Genomic DNA, 22,193 nt, shown 5'->3' with positions numbered 1-22,193 from the left:
CAGGAGACCCTATATTATTTCAGACAAATGGCTGTCCAATCTCTTCTTAAAAACCTCCAGTGATGGAGCGCCCACAAATTCTGGAGACAAGCTGTTCCACTGGTTGATTGTTCTCACTATCAGGAAGTTTCTCCTTAGTTCCAGGTTGCTTCTCTCCTTGATGAGTTTCCATCCGTTGCTTCTTGTGCTGCCTTCAGGCGCTTTGGAGAATAGCTTGACTCCCTCTTCTTTGGGGCAGCCCCTCAGAGACTGGAAGACTGCTATCATGTCATTCCAAGTCCTTCTCTCCATTAGACAAAATGTACCCTATTAACATGGTTGATTTTTGCTGGGAGGAGCCCAAATACAGGAGGAGAGAAGAAGACATGATTAAATTCTCCTGTACAACGTCTTCTCCTTATTCGCCTTTCTAAAACAGCCTCTTGAACGCACACAAGCCCAACATTTTCAAGGAAGATGTTACACTTGGTTAGAGTGAACCCCAAGGGAGGAGAAGAAATATGGAGACTATTAAATCTGGTCACCCTTAAGGGGAACCAAAAAAAGATGGTAGCTGTGGATTATAAGGCTACGGCTGCTTTGTATACACAAATACACACAAACATAGAGAGACCTCACAGATACTTCTGTTTGGGCCCAAGAAGATATCTATCTATCTATCTATCTATCTATCTATCTATCTATCTATCTATCTATCTATCTATCTATCTATCTATCTATCTATCTATCTAGATATCTATCTATCTAGATATAGATATAGATATAGATATAGATATAGATATATAGATATAGATATAGATATAGATATAGATATAGATATATAGATATATATTTCCTAGACAGCATAGGGCTGGCTAGAAATATTGGAAGCCACCTTCAAATAAAAGGTGGCTGGTTCCATTAATTCGGTTTCTGTGTCTTTTATCATCTCAAACTTTTTTGTACCATCTTATTGGATGAAGAATCCTAACACCCTCGAAGGCACGCAAATGCCTTTGGTGTCAACGGGTTTGCAAAATCTTGCAATGTGTGCATCTCTCCAAGTCTCCTATGTAATTTGCAGATACGAACCGATTTTCTCCTGTGTTCCCTCCCTTAAGGAATTCCCCTTCATGTAGCATGCGATCTCTCCCTTTTACCAATGCATCTCACTGAGAAAGCTCTCCTATTTTGCTTCTTTCTTTCTTTCTTTTTCCTTTTTTTGGGAACCCGGGGATTTCAGAAAAAATCGGACCACAGAAAACCCAACATACGAAGTCGGTTCAGTTTCTTTTCTTGGGGAACCAAAAAGGTAGGTTAGCAATATTATGTAATTATAGATTAGAAATATAAGGTAAACTGGGGGTGCCTGGTATGTGTTTTAGGACCAAAATGACCCAACGTTTCCCCCCCCCTCTTATAACTGTTTCATTCCTTTCAAATTCTCTTATTGTTTTTTTGCAGGGTAAGGTAAGGAAGTGATACTCAATATACACCTACTTGGTTTAAAAAAAAAAGCCAGGAAATTAAAATCTCCTTTAATCTCCTTTAATACTCAGGGATGTTTATCTGCCATTTTATTGGAGAGCCACTAAAGATTTGTGTCATAACATATTATTTGCGCTATATGACAATGCCGTGTTAAATGCACTGGCCTAACTAGGTAACGATCAAAGATGATGCATTACCGTAAGCCATTTTATGTCACCCAATAGATCAAGAGTTTGTCTGATATTAGGTTTATTTTTTTTAAAATGAAGCTTATTTTGCAAGAAAATATATATATATCCAAGCAATAGCTTTACACAAGTGCAGATTAAGCATTTAAAGGTATCCAGTTCTTGATCTGATGGCTGAAATAAAAATGTGGTGCATTTCTAATAGACTCTGTGGGAATAACGTATTAAATAATGAGGCACGGCAGTGTGTTTAGAGGTATATCAACAAAAGGATCTGAAGGAACTAGGTTTGATCTAGCTCATAAAGGCACCGATCTCCTGCCTCCATTTCCCAAATGTCTGAAGTTGCTTGATCAGCTTCTCAAACGCCTCCAGTGCTATGTCAATTTTGCAAAAGGCTGTTATTATTATTTTTTTCCCCTCTGCACTTTCAAACATTCCTTCCCTCCGTCGTTTTTTGCTCAGGCTTCGGAGAGGAGCGCTAAGAAAACTCACGGATGCTTCCAATTTAAAACCTGACCCGGGGAAGGAGAAAGAGAGAGGGGGAGGGGGGAAAAAACCACGCCAGAGGCAAGAGTAAATAGAGAATATGCATTCAGCTGTTATATGGGTTTATGCTTGGCTTCTTAGGAGAAGGAGTACAAATTGGTTGTGCCAAAAGGAATGATATTATAAAGGCACGTCTTTCGAGCAGGGTAGAATTGCACAACTGTTCTCAGGAGCCATTCTGGGCCTAAAGAGAATATTTTAAGGGAACCAACGAGGACTTTGGTAGGGGTGAGAAGACAGAAGAAAGTCCAAAGCACAGTTGTCTCATGAAGTTTTCAGGCACGGATATCGAACGGCTCTAGCCAAGAAGATTTTGGAATGAACTAGGTTGAACCCTGGAATGGACAAGAGGTAGTAGCTTTGCATGGCTGGTTTGGATCTTAGGATTTCCTTTGCTGCTAGCAGAATATTTTCCATTATTTTTTAGTAAGGGTGTCCTAAAAAGGTAAAGGTAAAGGTTCCCCCGCACGTGCATGCTAGTCGTTTCCGACTCTAGGGGCCGGTGCTCATCTCCGTTTCAAAGCCGAAGAGCCAGCGCTTGTCCGAGGACGTCTCCGTGGTCATGTGGCTGGCATGACTAGACGCCAAAGGCGCATGGAACACTGTTACCTTCCCAACGGAGTGGTCCCTATTTTTCTACTTGCTTTTTTACGTGCTTTCAAACTGCTAGGTTGGCAGAAGCTGGGATGAGTAACAGGTGCTCACTCCGCTACGCGGCACTCGGGAGTTGACCTGCCAAACTGCCAACCTTCTGATCAACAAGCTCAGCGTCCTAACCCACTGAGCCCTACGGGTGTCCTAGAAGAGGTTAAAAAAAACATTAAACTATGCTGCAGATCTGATCTGCAGTGGAAGTACTTTTAACTCCCAAGAATTCTGGGGGGGTCAACAAGATTGCTACCCATAATACTGTGGAACATGACATGAACCAAGAGGAGACTTTATGAGAAGATTACTCCGTATCTAGAGCATCATCAGTGAGAAGTTTCTTTCTCCTGTGGTCACTAGTCCTTCCTCCACACTCTGAAAAGGACCTCCATAAATACAGTATTTCTCCATGGATGTCTACAAGAAGGTCCTCCTTTTGGCAATGTGTGTCCCCCTCAACTCTTCTGGAAAAGGAAGTGTAGGGAGAAGATGGAGACCTGTTTTCCATCTCCATTCCTTACACACTGTCCTCCTCGACTTGATGGGAAGATCTGTGGAGACATTCTTGCTATTACAGCCAAAGGATCTCTGAGCTTGGTTGGTTTCTTGCAGACGTTTCATTACCTAACTAGGGAACATCATCAGCGCTAGAAGGGAGTGGGGTTGGTTCTCCATTTATTTACAAGTGCCTTCCTTGTCAGTATTGGTGGGAGAGTATTCTATGTATTTCCTACTCAGGAGCCCCTCTTTCACTTTCAAACTAGAGAGAGCTGGTTTCCATACATGTATGAAGTCTTCTAATCACACTGCCTTGTTTTCTCTTCATGTGCTGGACCAACCTTCCCTTAGGCAGAGTGAGTAGATAGAAGGAGGAGAGACAAATAGCGTAAAAAGGTCCCTTGGCTGTTTGCTACAGTTCCCCTCTGTAGGAGACCGAACTCTAAGCACGTCACACCTGATCTCCTGAATTTGATCCCTCTAAACTGCTTCACATGCAGTCACATGCGTAGACTTCTTTGTCACGTCCAAATGCCCTCTTAACGGATTTTGCAGTTTTCTCCTTTTAAATTGCAGAGCAGAGAGGATTGGTAGTTTGGAAGTTGTGATGGGATAGGAGAAGGACCTGGGGCATCAGGAGGAAGGGCTACAGAGTAGACACAGATTGGGATATAAAAGGTATCTCGGCCTGCAGAAAGAAAAGAGGCATGGGAAGCATCTGAGAATGGACTCTCCCTAGTCTTCTGGAAAGTAAAGATAAAGGAAGGGAGAAGGTCTATGGAGATTCTCAATCATCCAGGTCATGGTTGTCCCAAAGGTGCTTTTTCTCTCCCCCCCAAAGGGAACTGCACTTCCTTGGTTTTTCCAAAAAGCAACTGGATTTTCTTGTTTTTTCCAAAAGGCAGCTGGACTTCCCTTGCAAATGTTTTGCTTCTCATCCAAGAAGCTTCGGTGAAGAACTGAAGAACTCAAGAAGCTTCTTGGATGAGAAATGAAACATTTTCAAGCAAAAAAACCCCCAAGAATGTCTAGTTGTCTTTTGGAAAAAAGCACCTTTGGATAAAGGAAGGGAGGAACAGTTGCAGACTTGCAAGATTTTACTACCGTAGTCTTAAAAGTCGTGTTAGTACACCCGGTTTGTGCTAATGGTTTGGACTACCTCAAAGGGCTGACCGATGCTGGACAAAGACCAGGAAATCGTACTTCAAATCCTCCCCTAGCAGCTAAAAGACCTTTGGAGACTCGGGACCAATTGTTAGCTCTCACTTCCATCCACCTCACACATTTTGGAAATTTCACATTGGATCAGGAAGGTCCTTATAGATGATCCTTTGGAAGAAAGGCAGCACAGAGAGCAAAGGCATCAATAAATAAACACCCATTTCTCTCTGCTTCTTTTAAGGTTTCATCTTTTATTCATTTCTCTCCCCTCCCCCCCACCGCCCCTTCAGTGCCCAGAGGATGTCAGACTTTCCTTTGACCACATCTCCATTATTTGCAGAGCATGGACCAACCAGGGCTACAGGGCTCCCTCGGTGGCTTCTTGGTTAGTTGTCTACTCAGCTTTGGCAAGAGCAGGCTGTAAGATGGGAGCTTACAAAAGAACTGGCCAGTGTCTAAGAAAATAGGAGCCTCGGTGTTGAATCGACCGACCGCTGTTGTATAATGCAGAACTTCCTGGAAAGGGCACCAAAGAGATAAAAGCTCTCTGGGTCTCCCTGTGTGTGTGTGTGTGTGTGTGTGTGTGTGTGTGTGTGTGTTTGTCTCTGTGTGTGTATGCATGCTTGTGCATGTGCTATGAAGAATGTAGCCACCAACTCCTTTAACACATCATGAACTGGAGAGAAGACCAGTTTTTGTTCTTAGAATCTTTTTCTTTCTTTCTTTCTTTCTTTCTTTCTTTCTTTCTTTCTTTCTTTCTTTCTTTCTTTCTTTCTTTCTTTCTTTCTTTCTTTCTTTCTTTCTTTCTTTCTTTCTTTCTCTCTCTCTCTCTCTTTCTTTCTCTTCCTTCCTTCCTTCCTTCCTTCCTTCCTTCCTTCCTTCCTTCCTTCCTTCCTTCCTTCCTTCCTTCCTTCCCTGTTTTATCTCCTCAGGAGCTGGGCATTATCTCTTCACCTTGTCTCCTATAACCTTTGGATGTAACTGAGCTGTAATTGCTTAATGCAGCATGGAAGCTTTTAGTCTCAGCCTTTGGGTTGGGTGGATTAGAAGCGACATGTCAGGTGAACATAAAATGCGGTGGAAATATTTCTCGGAAAAGCTAGCAGTGGCCCCGGTTTCCTATAACCACCATCCAGAGAGGCGTATCTTCCAGTCATCGCTGCCGCTTTCCACCATAGCTCTTTGTGGAATAAAAGGAGGGCTTGAAAGGAACTGTTGGCCTGTAGAATGATTTGGGGTAGCCAAACATCTTCCTTTAGATCAGGGTTTTTCAAGCAGTGTCCAAGCTCTTGGGAATGGCGGTCGATGAGGCGCTAATGAAAAGGTGATGGATGAAAAGGTGATCTTTCCCCCATCTTTCATTTGCAAGTCAAGAAAGCTGAAACATTCAACTCTTGCCTCCCTTTTCAGTGTGTATGTCTGTGGATTTATAGCACTGTAGTTGTTAGGACTAATAGTCACGTGAAATAAAGTATGAAGCTTCCTTCCTTCCCCTTCCCTTCCCCTCCTCCTTTTTCCTTCCTTCCTTCCTTCCTTCCTTCCTTCCTTCCTTCCTTCCTTCCATCCATCCATCCATCCATTCCCAGCTGGCTTCCGACATTTAACAACTGCAGCGCTTCTCTTAACACAAGTCCCTCTTTCAGGGAAACGGGTGGTTCAGAACTGTGAAAAACAAACAGTCTTGTTAAGCAGTGGAATTTCTAGTTCTGTGGTCATAAGTGGAGGACAACCTGTAACTCAACTCAGCTAGATGCTTCCAACTCCTGTAGTCCTCCTTCTGCTGAGCTCCTGACAGTGTCCCTGCCCTCTCCTGCTTCCAGAACTGGAGCTACGGATGTGATGGAGCCCCGGGGGGGGGGGAACGATGGGGGGGAGACTGCAACGAACTTGCCATTTCTTCCTCCATCTGATAGAAGATCAGACCTTCATCCACAGAGTTCAAATATTTCTCTGGCTTCCACCTGGCAGGTGAAAGAGGATCCAGCTGGACCAGGACAAGCTGTGTTGACGTCCCACACAAATGACTGGCACCTGGCAAATCCCGAAAAGGAATCCATCACCTTTGTACTCCACGGTGCTGCCAACCTGCCCTCAACGCGCAAGGGAAATGTCCCCCACCCGTATGTCATTGTGTGAGTAGCACTCCCCTTCCAAACCTCTGCAAAGATTCTGAATTTTGCTTTATTTTTTATTATTACATTTCTATCCTGCCCGTATAAATAAGTCAGCCAATAATACTCATTCCTCTTCCTATATTCCCTACAACACCCCCCCACCCACCCGGTGAGGTGGTTTGGGCTGATACAGAAGAGTCGAACTAGTCACCCAGACAGCTTTCATGACTCAGGCAGGACTAGAACTCGCGTCTCCTGGTGATCGGCCCAAAGTCACCCAATCACCTTTCCTGCCGAAGGCAGGACTAGAATTCACAGTCTCCTGGTGATTGGCCCAAAGTCACCCAATCACCTTTCCTGCCTAAGGCAGGACTAGAATTCACAGTCTCCTGGTGATCGGCCCAAAGTTACTCGGCTGGCTTTTCTGCCTAAAGCAGGACTAGAACTCACCGTCTCCTGGGGATTGGCCCAAAGTCACCCAATCACCTTTCCTGCCTAAGGCAGGACTAGAATTCACAGTCTCCTGGTGACTGGCCCAAGTCATTCAGCTGGCTTTTCTGCCTAAAGCAGGACTAGAACTCACCGTCTCCTGGGGATTGGCCCAAAGTCACCCAGTCAGCTTTCATGGCTAAGGCAGGACCAGAACTCACCGTTTTTAGGCCAGCCCCTTAACCACTACTCCAACCACTTCCAATCGAGTGAAGGACCTGTGTTCGCAAAGGAGGATTGCGCCAAGGCTTTCAATGGTTCCTGTTTTCATGATCATCAGAATGGTAGGCTTCCATCCAAGCCACGAAGGAGGTTGTAAATTCAGTATCCAGTATCCGTGGCATTTGATACTACATACCTATCCTAATACCCCAGTATGGTCTCGGGTTGTTTACAAATACATTCTAAGTTCCACGAGTAAAAAAGTAAGGAAATAACGATGTAGACTCTCATCCAAGGTGTGCGGGAACGAAAGCCCCAGTTTTGACAGCTGGGATGAGATGTGGGGAGGGCAAGACCCCCCCACACACACACATGACACAATTCCCACCATCGGGAGATTATGAAGGATTCTAGCTGATTGGCTCTCTGAGGTCAGAGAGAGAGAAATCCTCACATCCTGGAGGATTCAGAACCCTTTGACATTCTACATTTTTTTGCATTGAATAAATAAAACGGAGCTGCCCAGACTTTTTCCTCTGTGGGGCGTCTAATCAGGGCACCCTGGGACTCAATTACAGCCTGACTGTGTGGGCTGGCTGATTAATTGAAAGGGCATTGCTGAGTGGGTTTGCGATCAGAAGGAAGTCTCTTGAAAGCAGGAGGGAGACGGGCTGAGGGAGCCCCAACGCTTTGCAAAGCTCCTTCAGACCTCAGAGGTGAGGTCCCAGAATCCCAGGGGGGAAAAAGGGGGGGGGAAGAAAGGCGTGGATTTTGCATTTTCAGCCCGAAACCCTCTTTTACACCCAGCTTCTACCCATTTTGGGGAGTGGGGGTTTTCGTGTAGGAAGGGTTTGATGATCTGCAGAGGGATAAACAAAAGGGAAAGGTGGATATCTATATTAACAATAAACAAACGCCACCCATCTATCCCGGAGCGAGATTGATGGATTCGGTCCTCCTTCTTCTCTTCTTCTTCTTCTTCTTCTTTCTTCTCCTGAAAGACGAAACAAAAGAGAAATACATCAGCTCTTTGGCAGGCTAGGAGGCTACAAAAAGCACAGGAGGTCTCAGCACATTTTGAAGTAATTAAGAAGAAGAAAGCTTTGTTTGTTTGCTGGAAACCACACTGGACATTTTGAGAAAGGGCAAGAGACCCCCAAGGGTGCGGTGAGGAAATGGGAATGTGGTCATCTGTCCTTTTGGGGTTGATGAGATCCTCCTCCTCCTCCTCCTCCTCCTCCTCCTCCTCCTCCTCCTCCTCTTCTTCTTCTTCTTCTTCTTCTTCTTCTTCTTCTTCTTCTTCTTCTTCCTCCTCCTCCTCCTCCTCCTCTTCTTCTTCTTCTTCTTCTTCCTCCTCCTCCTCCTCCTCCTCTTCTTCTTCTTCTTCTTCCTCCTCCTCCTCCTCCTCCTCCTCCTCCTCTTCCTCCTCCTCCTCCTCCTCCTCTTCCTCCTCCTCCTCCTCCTCCTCCTCCTCCTCCTCTTCTTCTTCTTCTTCTTCTTCTTCTTCTTCTTCTTCTTCTTCTTCTTCTTCTTCCTCCTCCTCCTCCTCCTCCTCCTCCTCCTCCTCCTCCTCCTCCTCCTCCTCCTCCTCCTCCTCCTCCTCCTCCTCCTGGCTTCTGACTGTCATGCTGGTGATTTTCAGGACCTTATCTTTCCCATTTATCATCTGAACCAAACCTTCACCAAATGTTTTTTGTATTCATCTCGCCACCCCTTGTAAAATAAATAGAAGAGAGTAGTTCTAGCTCAGGGTTGATCTGTGAGTTTCCTTGGTGCTCTCTGAGCTTCGCTGTTCTCTTCCAGACTTTTCATTCCCCAACTAGATAATCAAAACACTTATGACGATACCGAGTTGGGAAACGAAACATCTGCAGGAAAACAACGAAGCACCAAAGACCCCCACACCTTATAAAAATCACCGTTACGTTGTTCAGAAAGCTCATCCTCAAATGGAAGGTTGGGTTATAAATACACTGAAATAGTCTTGGCTGAAGAACTGGGTGAAATAAAGAGAAGGGAATGGCCTTCTTTGAACTTCGAACAGGTTCAGGCTGTAGAAACCAAGGGGTGACTTGTCCTTGGGGCAAAAAGACCATGTGAGAAAAGGCGAGCTGGTTGCAGGTCAAAGAAACCACTGGGAGGGTTTGCTTCAAAAGCCTTCAGCCCTCTGGGAATCCTGTCTCATTAAGCCTCAGGGTTTGCCCGCAGCCTCTGCCAACCTCACAAATACACTGTCTGGTTCACTGGAGGAAGGCAGCAGCTGTTTGGGAAGGGAAATCGTACAGAGAAGTAGAAGAGAGATGGCGTTTTGGAGGTGACGGCCTCAAACTATTACATCTTAGAAGGTTTTAATGTCTTCATCTTCAACCCTAAAGGACACGCGTCTCCTTCTACATCAGGGGTGTCCAACCTTGGCAAGTTTAAGCCTTGAGGACTTCAACTTCCAGAATTTACCAGTCAGCCAGGCTGGCCGGGGGAATTCTGGGAGTTGAAGTCCACAGGTCTTAAAAGTCATCAAGGTTGAACACTCTGGCTCCACATCAGGGGTCTTCCAACTTGGCCCTTTTATGACTTGTGGACTTCAACTCCCAGAATTCCTCAGCCTGCTCTTCCCAGAATTCCTCAGCCTGCTCTACCCAGACAGCAGTGTGTTCAATTATGGATTCAAAGCATTGACGGCACCAACGATGCGATCAACAGCCTTGGCTTGGCTATAAAAGTTGGCATCTTTCCTGGTTTTTCTCCCCATGGGATGATTTTCTCAAGAGTCTGTGGTGACACAGAGCTCATGTGTTCATCCTTCTTGCCTGCCTGCCTTCTAAATATTTAGAGGTTTAAAAATATTTAGAGGTTTCGTTCAGGTCCTCCTGTTCAAAGTTTATTTGTAGTCCAAAGGATCGTTTTTTTTGTTCTATTATTAATAGGTCTTTAATCAGTTTTTCTTCTAAGGAAAGTAAGCAAATATCAGTGATAAATAAATCAACACTCCTGTTTCTGTGGGTGGGCAGGATGGAAGCTTTTAAAAGGGTCTGTTTTAAGAGTCTCTCTCCCTCCCTCCTTTTTTCTCTTCTCTTTCTCTCTCCTTTCCTCTCTTTCTCTTTTCCTTTCTCTCTCCCTCCCTCCCTTTTTCTCTTCTCTTTCTCTCTCCTTTCCTCTCTCTCTCTTTTTCTTTTCCTTTCTCTCTCCCTCCCTCCCTTTTTCTTTCTCTTCTCTTTCTCTCTCCTTTCCTCTCTCTCTCTTTTTCTTTCTCTTTTCCTTTCTCTCTCTTTCCCTCCCTTTTTCTTTCTCTTCTCTTTCTCTCTTTCCTCTCTCTTTCCTCTTTCCTCTTTCCCTCCCTTTCTCTCTCCTTTCCTCTCTTTGTCTTTGTCTTCCTCTTTTTCCTTTCTCTCTCTCTCCTTCCCTCCCTTTTTCTCTTTCTCTCTCCCTTCACCACTTTCCTCTTTAGCCTCCAGACGACAGCAGCTTTCTCCCTGCTTCCCAACCATCATTAGCATCTTGCTAATTCCTCCTGCTTAAAGGATGCCGCTCAGATGGACCCGTTGCTAACAGCAGATGCCTAGCAACTGACTCATTAGAGGGCTCTGCTCCCCCCAAGGCCATTGGTAGGCCTTGGTGATGACGCTCCCCTTAACGCCCCATTTCATACTCCTGGAGATGAAATCAGCATCCTTTCAAATCACAACAAAGTTCCTCCCACCTCGCTTTCTTCGCCATGGTTACTGAAATAGATGTCATTGAAAAACACACACCTGATGCCTCCTGCATGACTATTTCACAGTTGCTTCTGCAAACCTCCTCTGGGGCTACCTGGATTCCTCTCTGCCCTCTTTCACCTCAGGTGGGATGGGAAACACGTTCCTAGCTTGGGTTGCCATGGTGAAACATGGACTGTGATGAAATCTTGTAGTAAGGCTCAGCAGGAGAAACAGAGTGGTTGCAACAGCCTTACACAAGATGGGTGAGAGCTGTTGGGTGCAAAGAATCAGGGCCATAAGTTAGGTTGCAGTTCAGGACGTTGATCGCTCAAGCCTACACACAGGAATCTGGTCAGCTAAAGTTCAGTACTAAAATGGCACCAGATAATGGTTAACGGTATTCAAGACTGTTAGACCGTTTGTGGGAACCTAATGACTCCTGACTGATGACTTGCTTAACTCTCCCCTCCATCTCTGCCTGCTCTTCTCCTAGAGCAGGGGTAGGCAACCTTGGCTCTTTGATGACTCGTGGACTTCAAGTCCCAGAATTCCTGAGTCAGCCATGCTGAGGGGAAAGGGAGAGGTTTCCATGCTGATCCATGCTGGCTCAGGAATTCTGGGAGTTGAAGTCCACGAGTCATAAAAGAGCCAAGGTTGCCTACCCCTGGTCTAGCATGATCTATATTAAATTTGTGGTAGACACAGGATTGAAGCACATTAAGTTCACCTCTCCCGCTTTCTTGAGTTTGTTCTGCTTGAGCAGGAACAAAAGTAGGAGGTGATTTTCTTTGGAGAACTGTTAGTTTTAATCTCACGCATTGTCACTCGCCTGCTGTTTTGAATGTCATTTGTGCCTAGAGGCAAGGCCTGGATTGCGAAAAGACTCTGCCTTCGAAAAGCAGAGCATTTCCTCTGATTTTTGTTCAAATGCAATTTCCAACACCCACCCCCATGGCTCTGGTGACAAGTGTCGTAATTGTACAAATGGTACAAGACAGATGCAAAGGCAGGAACACGGGAGATCTGGAGTGACGCACGTTCTCTCACGTCCCTCTCTCTCTCTCCTTCTTTATCGTTTCATCTAAAAGGAAACAAGCTCTTTTGCTTTGGGTCCTGGTGTCTTTAAGACCTGGTGGTGCCCCAAACAAGTACTCAGAATCCTTGATACCTCAAAATGCTCATAGTGTCTGGCTCGTAGTGTGTGGAAATGAGCCTGGAGAACAGGTAATAGGCAACAAGGCAGAGATCACAGCCAAAAAAACTAACCAAAGGAACCAAAGAACAACCCAAACATACAAAATTGAAACAAATTAGGAATCAGGATTGAAGGACTACCAAGATGCGGAAAGACCTCTGAGCTCTGGAAGGTTTTCTTCAAGAAAATCTGAAAGACTCTTTGGTTCCTTCTTATTTGGAAAGATCTGGTGGACGCTCTTACTCCGTGGAGTCAATCAGATTAGGAATCAGGATTGAAGGACTGCAAAGATGTGGAAAGACACCTGAACTCTGGAAGGTTTCTTCAGGAAAAACTGGAATACTCTTCAGTTCCTTCTTATTTGGAAAGATCTGGTGGACGCTCTTACTCTGTGGAGTCAATCCAAACTGGAGTCAAACCTGATTAGGAATCAGGACTGAAGGACTGCAAAGATGTGGAAAGACAGCTGAGTTCTGGAAGGTTTCTTCCAGACAAACGGAAGGAATCTTCAGTTCCTTCTTATTTTTCAAAGATCTGGTGGACACGCCCAGTCAGTGGAGTCAATCCAGGGTTTTGAAGGTCCTTCACCCAGTTGACCACAGTTCAGTCACTCCCTCCCTCAAAACAACAACAACAACAAACAAACAAAAAAAAGTGTTTGCCTACTCCCTTCCTCACTTCCAATTAGTGTGAAAATTCCAAGCATAAACCTCCAGAAAAATGTTGGGTAAGACTCAAGATATGCCAGGAGGTGATCTTCATAACCCAAGGACGTTCAACAATGCCATTGAACCAATACCGTGCCTGGCTTTAGGTCAATGTTTAACCTAAGTGTAATTCTGAATTGAGCATATCAAGGAGAGATAACCAAACACTAGTTTTCTGGGTTAACAAGCTACATGGGAATCTAGATTAAGTCAGACACATCATATTCAAGAGATCCTATGAGAACACGTTGAAGGAAGCTCAAAATTTCAAAAGGAAACCTGGATATGGTCAAATCAGAAAGTTGATGTGTCAGAAAAACAACGTGCCTTCTTTTTCAAAGATAAATTAATTTCCTTCCCCCTTCACCCAACACCTCTCACTTATTGAGGCTGAACTTCTCAAAACCCAAGAAAATTTTAGAAAATTGTCTCCACCCAGTGTGTGTGTGTGTTCCATAACTCTACGCTGTTTGTAAGGTGACATTGCCAATTCACAGGAGCCTCCTTTTCCCCTGGCCCTCAAAAGCTTGCCCAGACTAGCATCCATCGTTGTACGAAAATGAAACGGGTTTCAGAAAAAATATCTGTAAATATATCAGGTTTCTTTTTTTAAAGCAAGAGAAGAAAAACAAATATACTTTCTCGGCGATCAAACAGAAGATGAAATATCCAAGGGGTGACTTCACAAAGACCTTTGCAATTAGCAGGATGGGCCTTTGAAAATTGCTTTCTAAATCTGCAGCAGGCAGTTGCTGGAGCTTTTAATAGATTATGTTAAGATCGAATGTTAAATGCGTGTGGTTAGTATCTGATTAATTCTTAATGCGCTCCTGGTTGTTTGTACGTAGGTTCCTAATCAAAAGAGAACCATCCGTTCCTTCTTTCTTTATGCCTTTCCCTTCTGTCCTCTTCTTTTTGCTTTGTTTTCGCAAGGAAGGATGGGAGAGTTGCGTTGTTCTTACGGATGGTGTTGGTAACGGCATAGCCCAGCTACTTGCCAGCATGCAAACATTGTGCATTTGTCTGAAATGGTGTAAGGCAGGGGTGTCAAACTCAATTTCATTGAGGGCCACATCAGCATTGCGGTCGCCCTCATGGGGCCGGGTGGGTGTGGCCAGGGTGGGTGTGGCCTACTGTGTGGGCGTGGCTAGAGTGCGTGTGGCCTACTGGGTGGGTGTGGCCAGCTCTACATGGTTCGCATCAAGGGTGCCTATGGGGGCCCAGGCAGGAGTGGGGACAGATGTGAGGGTCTCTGGCAGAAGGAGGGTCTCTGGGCCAGGGCCAAGGCAGTGGGGACCGTTCCCTCACTGTTGCCAGGATGGCTTCGCAGGCCACATGAAACCACTTCGCGGGCCGGATCTGGCCCCCGGGCCTTGTGTTTGACATGTCTGGTGTAAGGTCTCCTGCTTGAACAGGGAATTGGACAGGAAGACCCCCAAAGTCCCTTCCAGTTCTGTTATGCTCTTATTCTAAATTGTACCCGGGGGCTTCCAGTTTTCAGTTTACAGATGTTCCTTCACTTCCTGCCCATCTTCATTTTCATTCACGGCAAACGTCCGTGGTCTCGACAGCATTTGGCTGGTTGTAATAGTTGGTGCCAGGCAGCTGTTCACATTTCCCTAGACTGAGAAATGACTCACACACCTTTTGCCTTCTCGCTGGAAGGAGGGCCTTGGCGAAGAGGCAGCAGTGACCTTCCAGCAAAGCTGAGCGTGAACAGGAAAGGAATGAGGGCGAAGTCAACAAAGCCAAACTTGGGCGGCTTGGGAAGAATTTGAAGGTTCAGAGGAACCTCCCTTGCTGCAGTGTGACAGTAGGACAAAGCTTAGATACGGGGTCTAGAACACCAGGGGACCCCAAATTACATTTCTCCATCAAGGGTGAATAATCTTTCTGGGACTAAGTTCTGGAGCCCAGATAATGCAAACTATGAAGGGAGATTGAGGAAAGGAAAGGGAAGGGAAGGGAAGAGGGGAAAGGGGAAAGGGAAAGAGAAAGGAAAAGAAAGAAAGAAGGGAAGATAGGAAGGAGAAAGGAAGGGAAGATAGAAGGAAAAAGAGAAGGGAAGTAAAGATAGAAGGAAGAAGGGAAGGGAAGGGAAGGAAAAAAGTTTATGCACACAAGTTTAATGGAGCGACTGAGATCGGAATTAAACTGTAGCCTTTGGAGCACAATCTTGTCAAAGAGCATTCCTGCAGACACATTCCCAGCCCGACCTTGGGACGGGTAGGCAAGACCTGGAGTGAGGGACGCCTTCAGATAAATTTAGATCACCTGGGTCAAATTGATGTGTTTCTTTTCCTTCCCATCATAGTCTGGGTTTAGCTGGCTGAGCAATTGAGCATTTCACGCTCAGCAATTCAACACTCAGCCAATCGGCACCGCCTCTTCGCTGTCGCAAGAGAAGCAAAATCAATAGATGTATTGGGTTCTGGCTTTTAGTGGGTGCAATTAAGCGCAGGGGGTGGTGGAGATGAGTGGAAGGCTATGCATGATTTGTTGGGTTCATTTTGTGCATAGATTCCATCATCAGTTTCGGAATACAGGTAGTCCCCGAAGTACGAGCCTAATAGAGCCTGCCCATTAGGCTTGTAATCATCAAATCAACCGGACTCAATAGTACAACATTTTAAAATCAAACTCATTAATTGAATCAAATGGGTTGTTAAATGAACGAAGATTTGATTTACTATTTCCTACGATGGCTGCCTGAAACGAGAGACTTTTCCCGCCGCTGCTACAGGCTGTTTCCAGCTGCAAATCAGCTGTTTCTGGTTTCAGCAACCACAGTACTTGTAAACTGCCTCCCAAGTAGGCAACAGGCATTTTTTTCCCAAAAGCCATTTATTGCTAGGCAGCTCAAGCTTCTTCAGAGGGGGACGGAGAACCCTATGATTGCAGCTGCCACGAAAGTAATTAGCTTAAATTAGCTTAAACTCCAGGAGTTTACAGAAATCTCCAATTGCTTGAAAACACACATACACACACACACACACACACACACACACACACACTTGCCGGCCAAATGGCTGTCCTGACCTTCCTATACTGGAAATCGGATAAGAATAAGTCAAGAAAGTCTTCGGAGTCCATGTAATGAAGTCACTCCTTTGAGAGAGAGAGGGAGGGAGGGAGAGAAAGAGTAGAATTTCTGAGCCAGCCCTATTGATCATCACCTGCAGCTTTCTCCAACTCTTGCTCTCGCTTCAGGAAGACTTGGGCCTGCTGTTTTGCTTCGCCAGCTTGCAAACTGATTTGCAAGTTTGTTGGCAGGGCTACGGATATCTGCCTGCAAAGAGGAGTGGGTCAAGGGACCATCCATTATTAATGCACCGGTGGTGCAGGAGCCTCTTTGAGGATGGAGCGCGGGAGGGGAGGGTCCAAGATGAAAGAGGGGGAGGTCGCGATCAGGTGGTCTGCATTTACCTAGAGGGCGAATTGCTGGCTGAAGTCACACGGAGCCAATTACGGGTTCCAAATGCCAGCCGCTACACTGAAAGAGGAGGAAGGAGCGGTTGAAAAGAAGGGGTGGAGAGAGAAAGAAAGGATAGAAGTGAGGCTGAGGAGGAGGAGGGGGTGGGCTAGGAAAATACAAGAGCTGTTACTCCCCCCCTACACACACACACACACACACACACACACACACTTTCTTCAAGCAAGAACCTCATTAACACATCATGGGAGGGCCAACCTGAGCTTCCATTAAAAAAGCCTCTTCAGCCACTGGTGGGGGAGCTGGCGGCAGCCGAGAGGCCACAATCAAATGGCTTGAAAGAAATGGTCATTAAATTTTCATCAGCTGATTGCCCGGAGAAGAGGCAATCTGGGCTGAGTGGATCACAGGGGAGGTGGCTAGCAGAGAGGCCTCGCGTGTATGCGATTGTGTGTGTGTGTGTAGGTGTTGGATGGAGACGCAAAGAGCTTTCAAAGATACGGCAGCCCAGGAAACAGCTGAGTAGATGAGTCAGAGGGGTTCATGCTTGAGCGCTTGACCGTTGGGAGGTCAAGAAACATCTCACCATCATCTGATAGCTCCGGTCCGGGAGAGAGCAGGGGCCTGGGTCTGCCAGTTAAGCCCTGGGGTGGGTGGGTGGGTGGGTGGGTGGTGAGGAGCCCAGCAGACATTTTCTGAAGCCAGTCATCAGCTGCCTCGAAAGACAGAGTTCTCTCCTGGACTGGAGAGAGAAATGAAAATGGTTGGGTTGGAATTGTTACACGAAGAACAGAGACCACCTATGAGTCCAATCACTTACATCACTACTCTTTTTTTTAGTTTTTAACGCTTTTTAGGAGAGCAGTTGGTGGGCGGGGGGGGGGCGCTCTTCAAAGAGGCATGCCTGCCTACCAGTAGGTGAAAGGGAAGGAAACTGGGAGTTAGCATCTTTTTGAGGCAGGATGGAGACAGAGGATCTAAAAAGACAAGAAAGGTGTCTTTTTTTTTTTGCTTAAGAAGAGCTTTGTGTAGAACTGTTGGTGTTAATTAACTGAAATGCATTCAAATTTTAAAAGAGGCACTGCCCCAATGTGCAAATGTTTCTCTCAAGACGAACCTTGGGGCAGCAAATAATCGCCCCTTCTTCCTTTCTTGCTCCCTACTTTCTTTTCTCCCTCCCTCCCTCCCTCCCTCCCTCCCTCCCTCTTTCTTTTTCCTTCCTTCCTTCCTTCCTTCCTTCCTTCCTTCCTTCCTTCCTTCCTTCCTTCCTGGATGTCAGATGCATTTTCATGCTTGTAATTGAAGGATATAATGACATTGCACCAATTATCTCTCTTCCAACACATTGGTCTGAAGGAAGTTGCAATTTCTCATCTAATTAATTGCTGCCTTTTACGAATCTGTACAGGAGAACAAGGGGGGGAAAATGAGCCTGAGCTGAGATTTACGGAATGATGATACTTTTTTATTTTATTTAATCCCATTTATATCCCGCCCTTCTCCGAAGACTCAGGGCGGCTTACAATCTAAAGCATAACTCAATGTGCTTAGCAATAGCCTTCATTCTATGTATATGCCTGCTTATTAGGGCTTCTATAGAGATGCTTGACAGTTAGTACTTTGGCTCCTGATGGTGGGTGGGGTCTGTGCAAGCTTCTTGATGACTCCCCCCCCCACTTCTCTTCCTCCTTTTTCAGTCTGCTTGACTCTTTCTCAATGCCTGCATGGGTTTGTTCTTCTGTACTTGGTAACAGGCATTAATGCAGTTGGATAGTAACATGCATAATAATCATCGCCTCCAGGGAATTGAAAAGCCGTGGTGAGAATGAAGTTTAAATGATGGAATTGATTAGTTGGGATCAATAGAAACCCCAAACTAAAAAGCAGTCATGGCAGACCAGTGAGATCCAGGTAAAATATGGACGTTTCTCAGTAAGGGATATTTATAGATTTCCCATTCCTGCATCCAGATGAACAGAAATAAGCACACAAAACTCATGTCCAACATGCTACATGAGCCAAGCAGGTCCATTCACTGGCTTTGCTTGTGCTTAGTCAAGGAATCCAAAATTGGTAATCCAGCCTGAACATCTGGCTGATTATGCGATTAATAACAATAATAATTTGCAGCAATTTTCTCATCAAGAATTGGCTGGAGAGTTTCTTTTTGATCTGTTCAGTTTTACCATAAGAGGAGACCTCAGAACTTCCTTAATCCATTGCCACAAAATTTTGGAGTTTGGAAAAGACTTCTCCTTAGAGAATGTCATGGGAAAACTCAAAGAGGTCAAGTAGGGTGGTTTGTCTTCATCCCAGTGCAGAAGTGAGATTGTAAGCTCTGACTAAATTAGGGAATAGCCAACATATTTAGAGCAGAGTTTGCGTGCAGGAAATTGTGTATGTTAGCTCAGCATTTCTAGGTTGAGTTGGGAAGGACTTTTTTTTTTATCTGAAACCCTGGCGAGCTCCTGCCAATCAATGCAAATTATATTAGGGCTGTAAAATAAATTATACTGGGTCTGGAAATAAGTTATGGTAGAGAGGTAAAATAAATGATCCTATGGATGGAAATAAATTATTTGCCAGGGAGGTCAAATAAATCTGCCATGAGTGGAGTGCAGGCAGCACCAGAGAAGATCTGTGGACATCTTTCATTCTTGGCTGGAGAAAATTGAAATGCTGATCTGGCAAAATGCTATTCAAGATAGCCTGTCTAGGCAAACATTTTTATTTAGGAAATTGGTATAGGAAAATAGGTTGGGGGCATTGCATGCAAAAAGTAGAAATGATACTGTACGTAGTTACATAGACTATGAATGTTGGGGTATCTGTTAAGGCGACTATGATTATTGGAGGAACATAGATAGCAAACACTATTTATTGGAAAAATAGGATGGGATGGGATGGGATGGATAGAATAGAATAGAATGGAATGGAATGGAATGGAATGGAATGGAATGGAATGGAATGGAATAGAATAGAATAGAATAGAATAGAATAGAATAGAATAGAATAGAATAGAATACAATACAATACAATACAATACAATACAGTACAGTACAGTACAGTACAGTACAATACAATACAATACAATACAATACAATACAATACAATACAATACAATACAATACTTAGCACTGACCCCAATTTTGCTTTGATTTGAAAATTGAACATTCCTGAGCCTAGCTGGCTCAGGAATTGTGGGAGTTGAAGTCCACAGATAGTAAAGTGCCATATTTGCCATCCCTACCCTAGAAAACATCAGTCTATGCCCAAATTTGAATTTAGATATATCCTGAATTGAAGTTTAAGATAGTACCTGATTTGGAAGGAATCTTTTGGGCATCACGAAATCCTGCTATTCATTAAATCATCCTGGCTTTTTTTCAGATTTCTGTGTGAGGCTGTCACTTGCTTCAGTTAACTCAAGTCCTAAAGCAATTTCAACATTGTTTTCCCCAGTTTTATGTGGAAGCGAGGTTGTTTTGAGGAGTAGCAGAGATGGCGTACATTCACCCAAGGTCTTCTGACTCCCTTCTGAAGCATCTCCACCCCATCCCATTCCGCTGGTTCTCTCAAAAGCAAAAGCTGACTTTATCTCAGTACGGAACGCTTTCTCTGCTGCCGTCTACCAAGCTCCCAAATTATGTCGCATCTTCCCCTCTTCTCCATTTATAGCAAAACCACTTCGGAAGAAGACAGCAAACAGCCAGCTCAGGCAGTGACCCATGTCCCTGCACAACCCACCTACGCTCCAACCTGGGAGGAAAGAGTGACCGTGGAAATTGACTCCATCAAGGCAGGAGAAGAAGGTGGGACCACTTTGGAAGATCTGAGAGGCTTGGTGGGACTGAATGAAATTGAAGGGAAGGGGAGGAAAGGGGTTAACCTGAAACAAGGATAGATTTCATTGCAGTGGTGATGAGGGGTTGGAAGCTCTTAAGGATCAGGTTGGGGGATTTGGAGGGTCCTGGAGAAGATCTGTGGGGTCCTGAAGTGTTGACGCCAACTTGATGGCATTTAATCAATCAATGGAATGCAAGATTTGTAAAAGCTTGGGTGCCAAACTGAACCGAATTTGGTGGCATAAACACATGGTGTACCCAGTAAGCAGAGTCCTGCTTCTGAATCCTTTCCCCTCTGCACCAAGCAAATGAGTCTGTATTTAATAATAATTGTCTACCAAATAGTCCCGCTTATCTCCCAGCTAGGAAGTGGGATCTGCTGTCCCTGGCTCTTCCCGCCTAGCTCCATTGCCTACCTTAATGGGGAAATGATGAGAGATAATTGAGGTGTTTTCCCAAGACGGTGGCCATCCGTCCTGGTGACTTGATCTTTATTCTTCCAAGCTGAGCGATGTTATGTGGGTAATCACAATAATACTAATGGCATTAGAGTTAGCAATTAGATTAATGCCAGACGCTGGCGAAATGAAGCCAGCGGCAGTCGGCCGTAGCACTCCAGGTAATTCCATTACAGCTCCTGATGCAGTGAAACAAAGCAGACTTTGATGGACTCCACTACCTATCTCAGCCCAGAAGGATCGGAAGAGACAAGGGCCTGCAGAATTTCAAGGCTGGGTCTCTTTAGTCTAAATCCAGTTGGAGGAAGCTGTTTGTTCAGGCAAGGCAGGGGCATCTACAGGACAGGTCAAAAAAAGCCAAACTGGGGGGCCATGATTGTGTGGTCAGAGACCTGCTCCTTTAAGGGTGCAGCACTCCAAAAGGACACCCCCACAAGCTCGCTCAGCTGGAGACTTTCCACGAGAAAAAGAAAAGCATCTTCAGCAAAAGTTATGTCAAATGCTTCTGTCTAGTCGTGTCCGACTCTAGGGCACAGTGCTCATCTCTGCTTCTTAACCGAGGGAGCCAGCATTGTTGAAAGACATATTTGTGGTCAAATATGCGCGAAAGGCACGCGGAATGCTGTTATCTTCCCACCAAAATGGTACCTATTTATCTACTTGCACACTTTCGAACTGCTAGGTTGGCAGGAGCTGGGGCAAGGAACGGGAGCTCACCCTATCATGTGGCGCTCGGGTCTCGTACTTGGGCAGTCAGCTTTCCAGCTGACGGGCTCAGCATCTTTAACCATTGAGCCATCGCACCATTGCTTCTGCTCCCGGGAGCAAAAATAAACTAAAAAATCAGTCCTTAAGTTTAGGAAAAGAAGAGTCAAGGCACTCAGTGGGGTTTCATCGTTTGCTCTCTGATCAAGATGTCGTGATGGATGGTGGCCCTCACGGCGACAACGCTGAAGTAGCAGCGTTCTTGGAGTTAGTGATTGCAATCAGAACGCAAATGAATAGATGGGAGGGATCTCGAAAGCAAGAGGGAGAGAAAGAAGATGGAGAGACAAAGAAACTCAGGTGTTGGGCAGCTGCCCGGCAGACTGTTGCTCCGTGGATATCTATTCAGTCATGATTGCACGGTGCCTCTGCCCCCTCCCTCCTCTGGTGGGGTCACACAGAAAGCAACTGGCAACTAATGATTGAGGAAATGAGGCTGTATTCTTCCATTGTCAAGACTCACAGGAAAGGCAGGCCTTCCTTCTTGGGCAAGGGGTTTAAGGGACAAAGAATAATGGTCATGGCGAGAACAAGGCTGCTGGGGGGGAGATAATGAGACAGCCTTGCAGACAGGCTGGAGAGCATCTCCAGACACAAAGCAGTGATGTCTTCCTGGCTCAGGACTTCCTAATAAGGTCAGACCTGAGCTTCAGCTGAGTTCTTGTAAAATGCTGTGGAGGCTTAGGAGAAGATAATGCCAGTGATATGGTCAAGGGAGAAGAGGGCATCAGTAAGAAGGTGGTGCCTATGTAACCCTGCTTAGTCCTTCATCCATTCTACCTTCCATCTCTTCTTCCTTCCCACATTCAACCAATG

General features: G+C 45.3%; 1 protein-coding gene across 1 annotated transcript in view; it reads left to right on the top strand.

Moving 5' to 3' along the window:
• Positions 1–22,193, top strand: part of CCDC33 (coiled-coil domain containing 33) — a gene marked incomplete at its 5' end in the record, with an annotated part of 80,529 nt that overhangs the window by 14,099 nt on the left and 44,237 nt on the right. Inside the window, 2 exons of the mRNA XM_081337243.1 lie at positions 6,483–6,646; positions 19,988–20,121. Of these exons, the coding sequence (XP_081193369.1) occupies positions 6,483–6,646; positions 19,988–20,121 (298 nt within the window). The remainder of the gene's footprint in view (positions 1–6,482; positions 6,647–19,987; positions 20,122–22,193) is intronic.

This window comes from Vipera berus (assembly GCF_964194415.1).
Source record: "Vipera berus genome assembly, chromosome: 12".
Classification (NCBI taxonomy): domain Eukaryota; kingdom Metazoa; phylum Chordata; class Lepidosauria; order Squamata; family Viperidae; genus Vipera; species Vipera berus.
The sequence above is the reverse complement of the archived record's forward strand: the minus strand, read 5'-3'. Positions and strand labels throughout refer to the sequence as shown.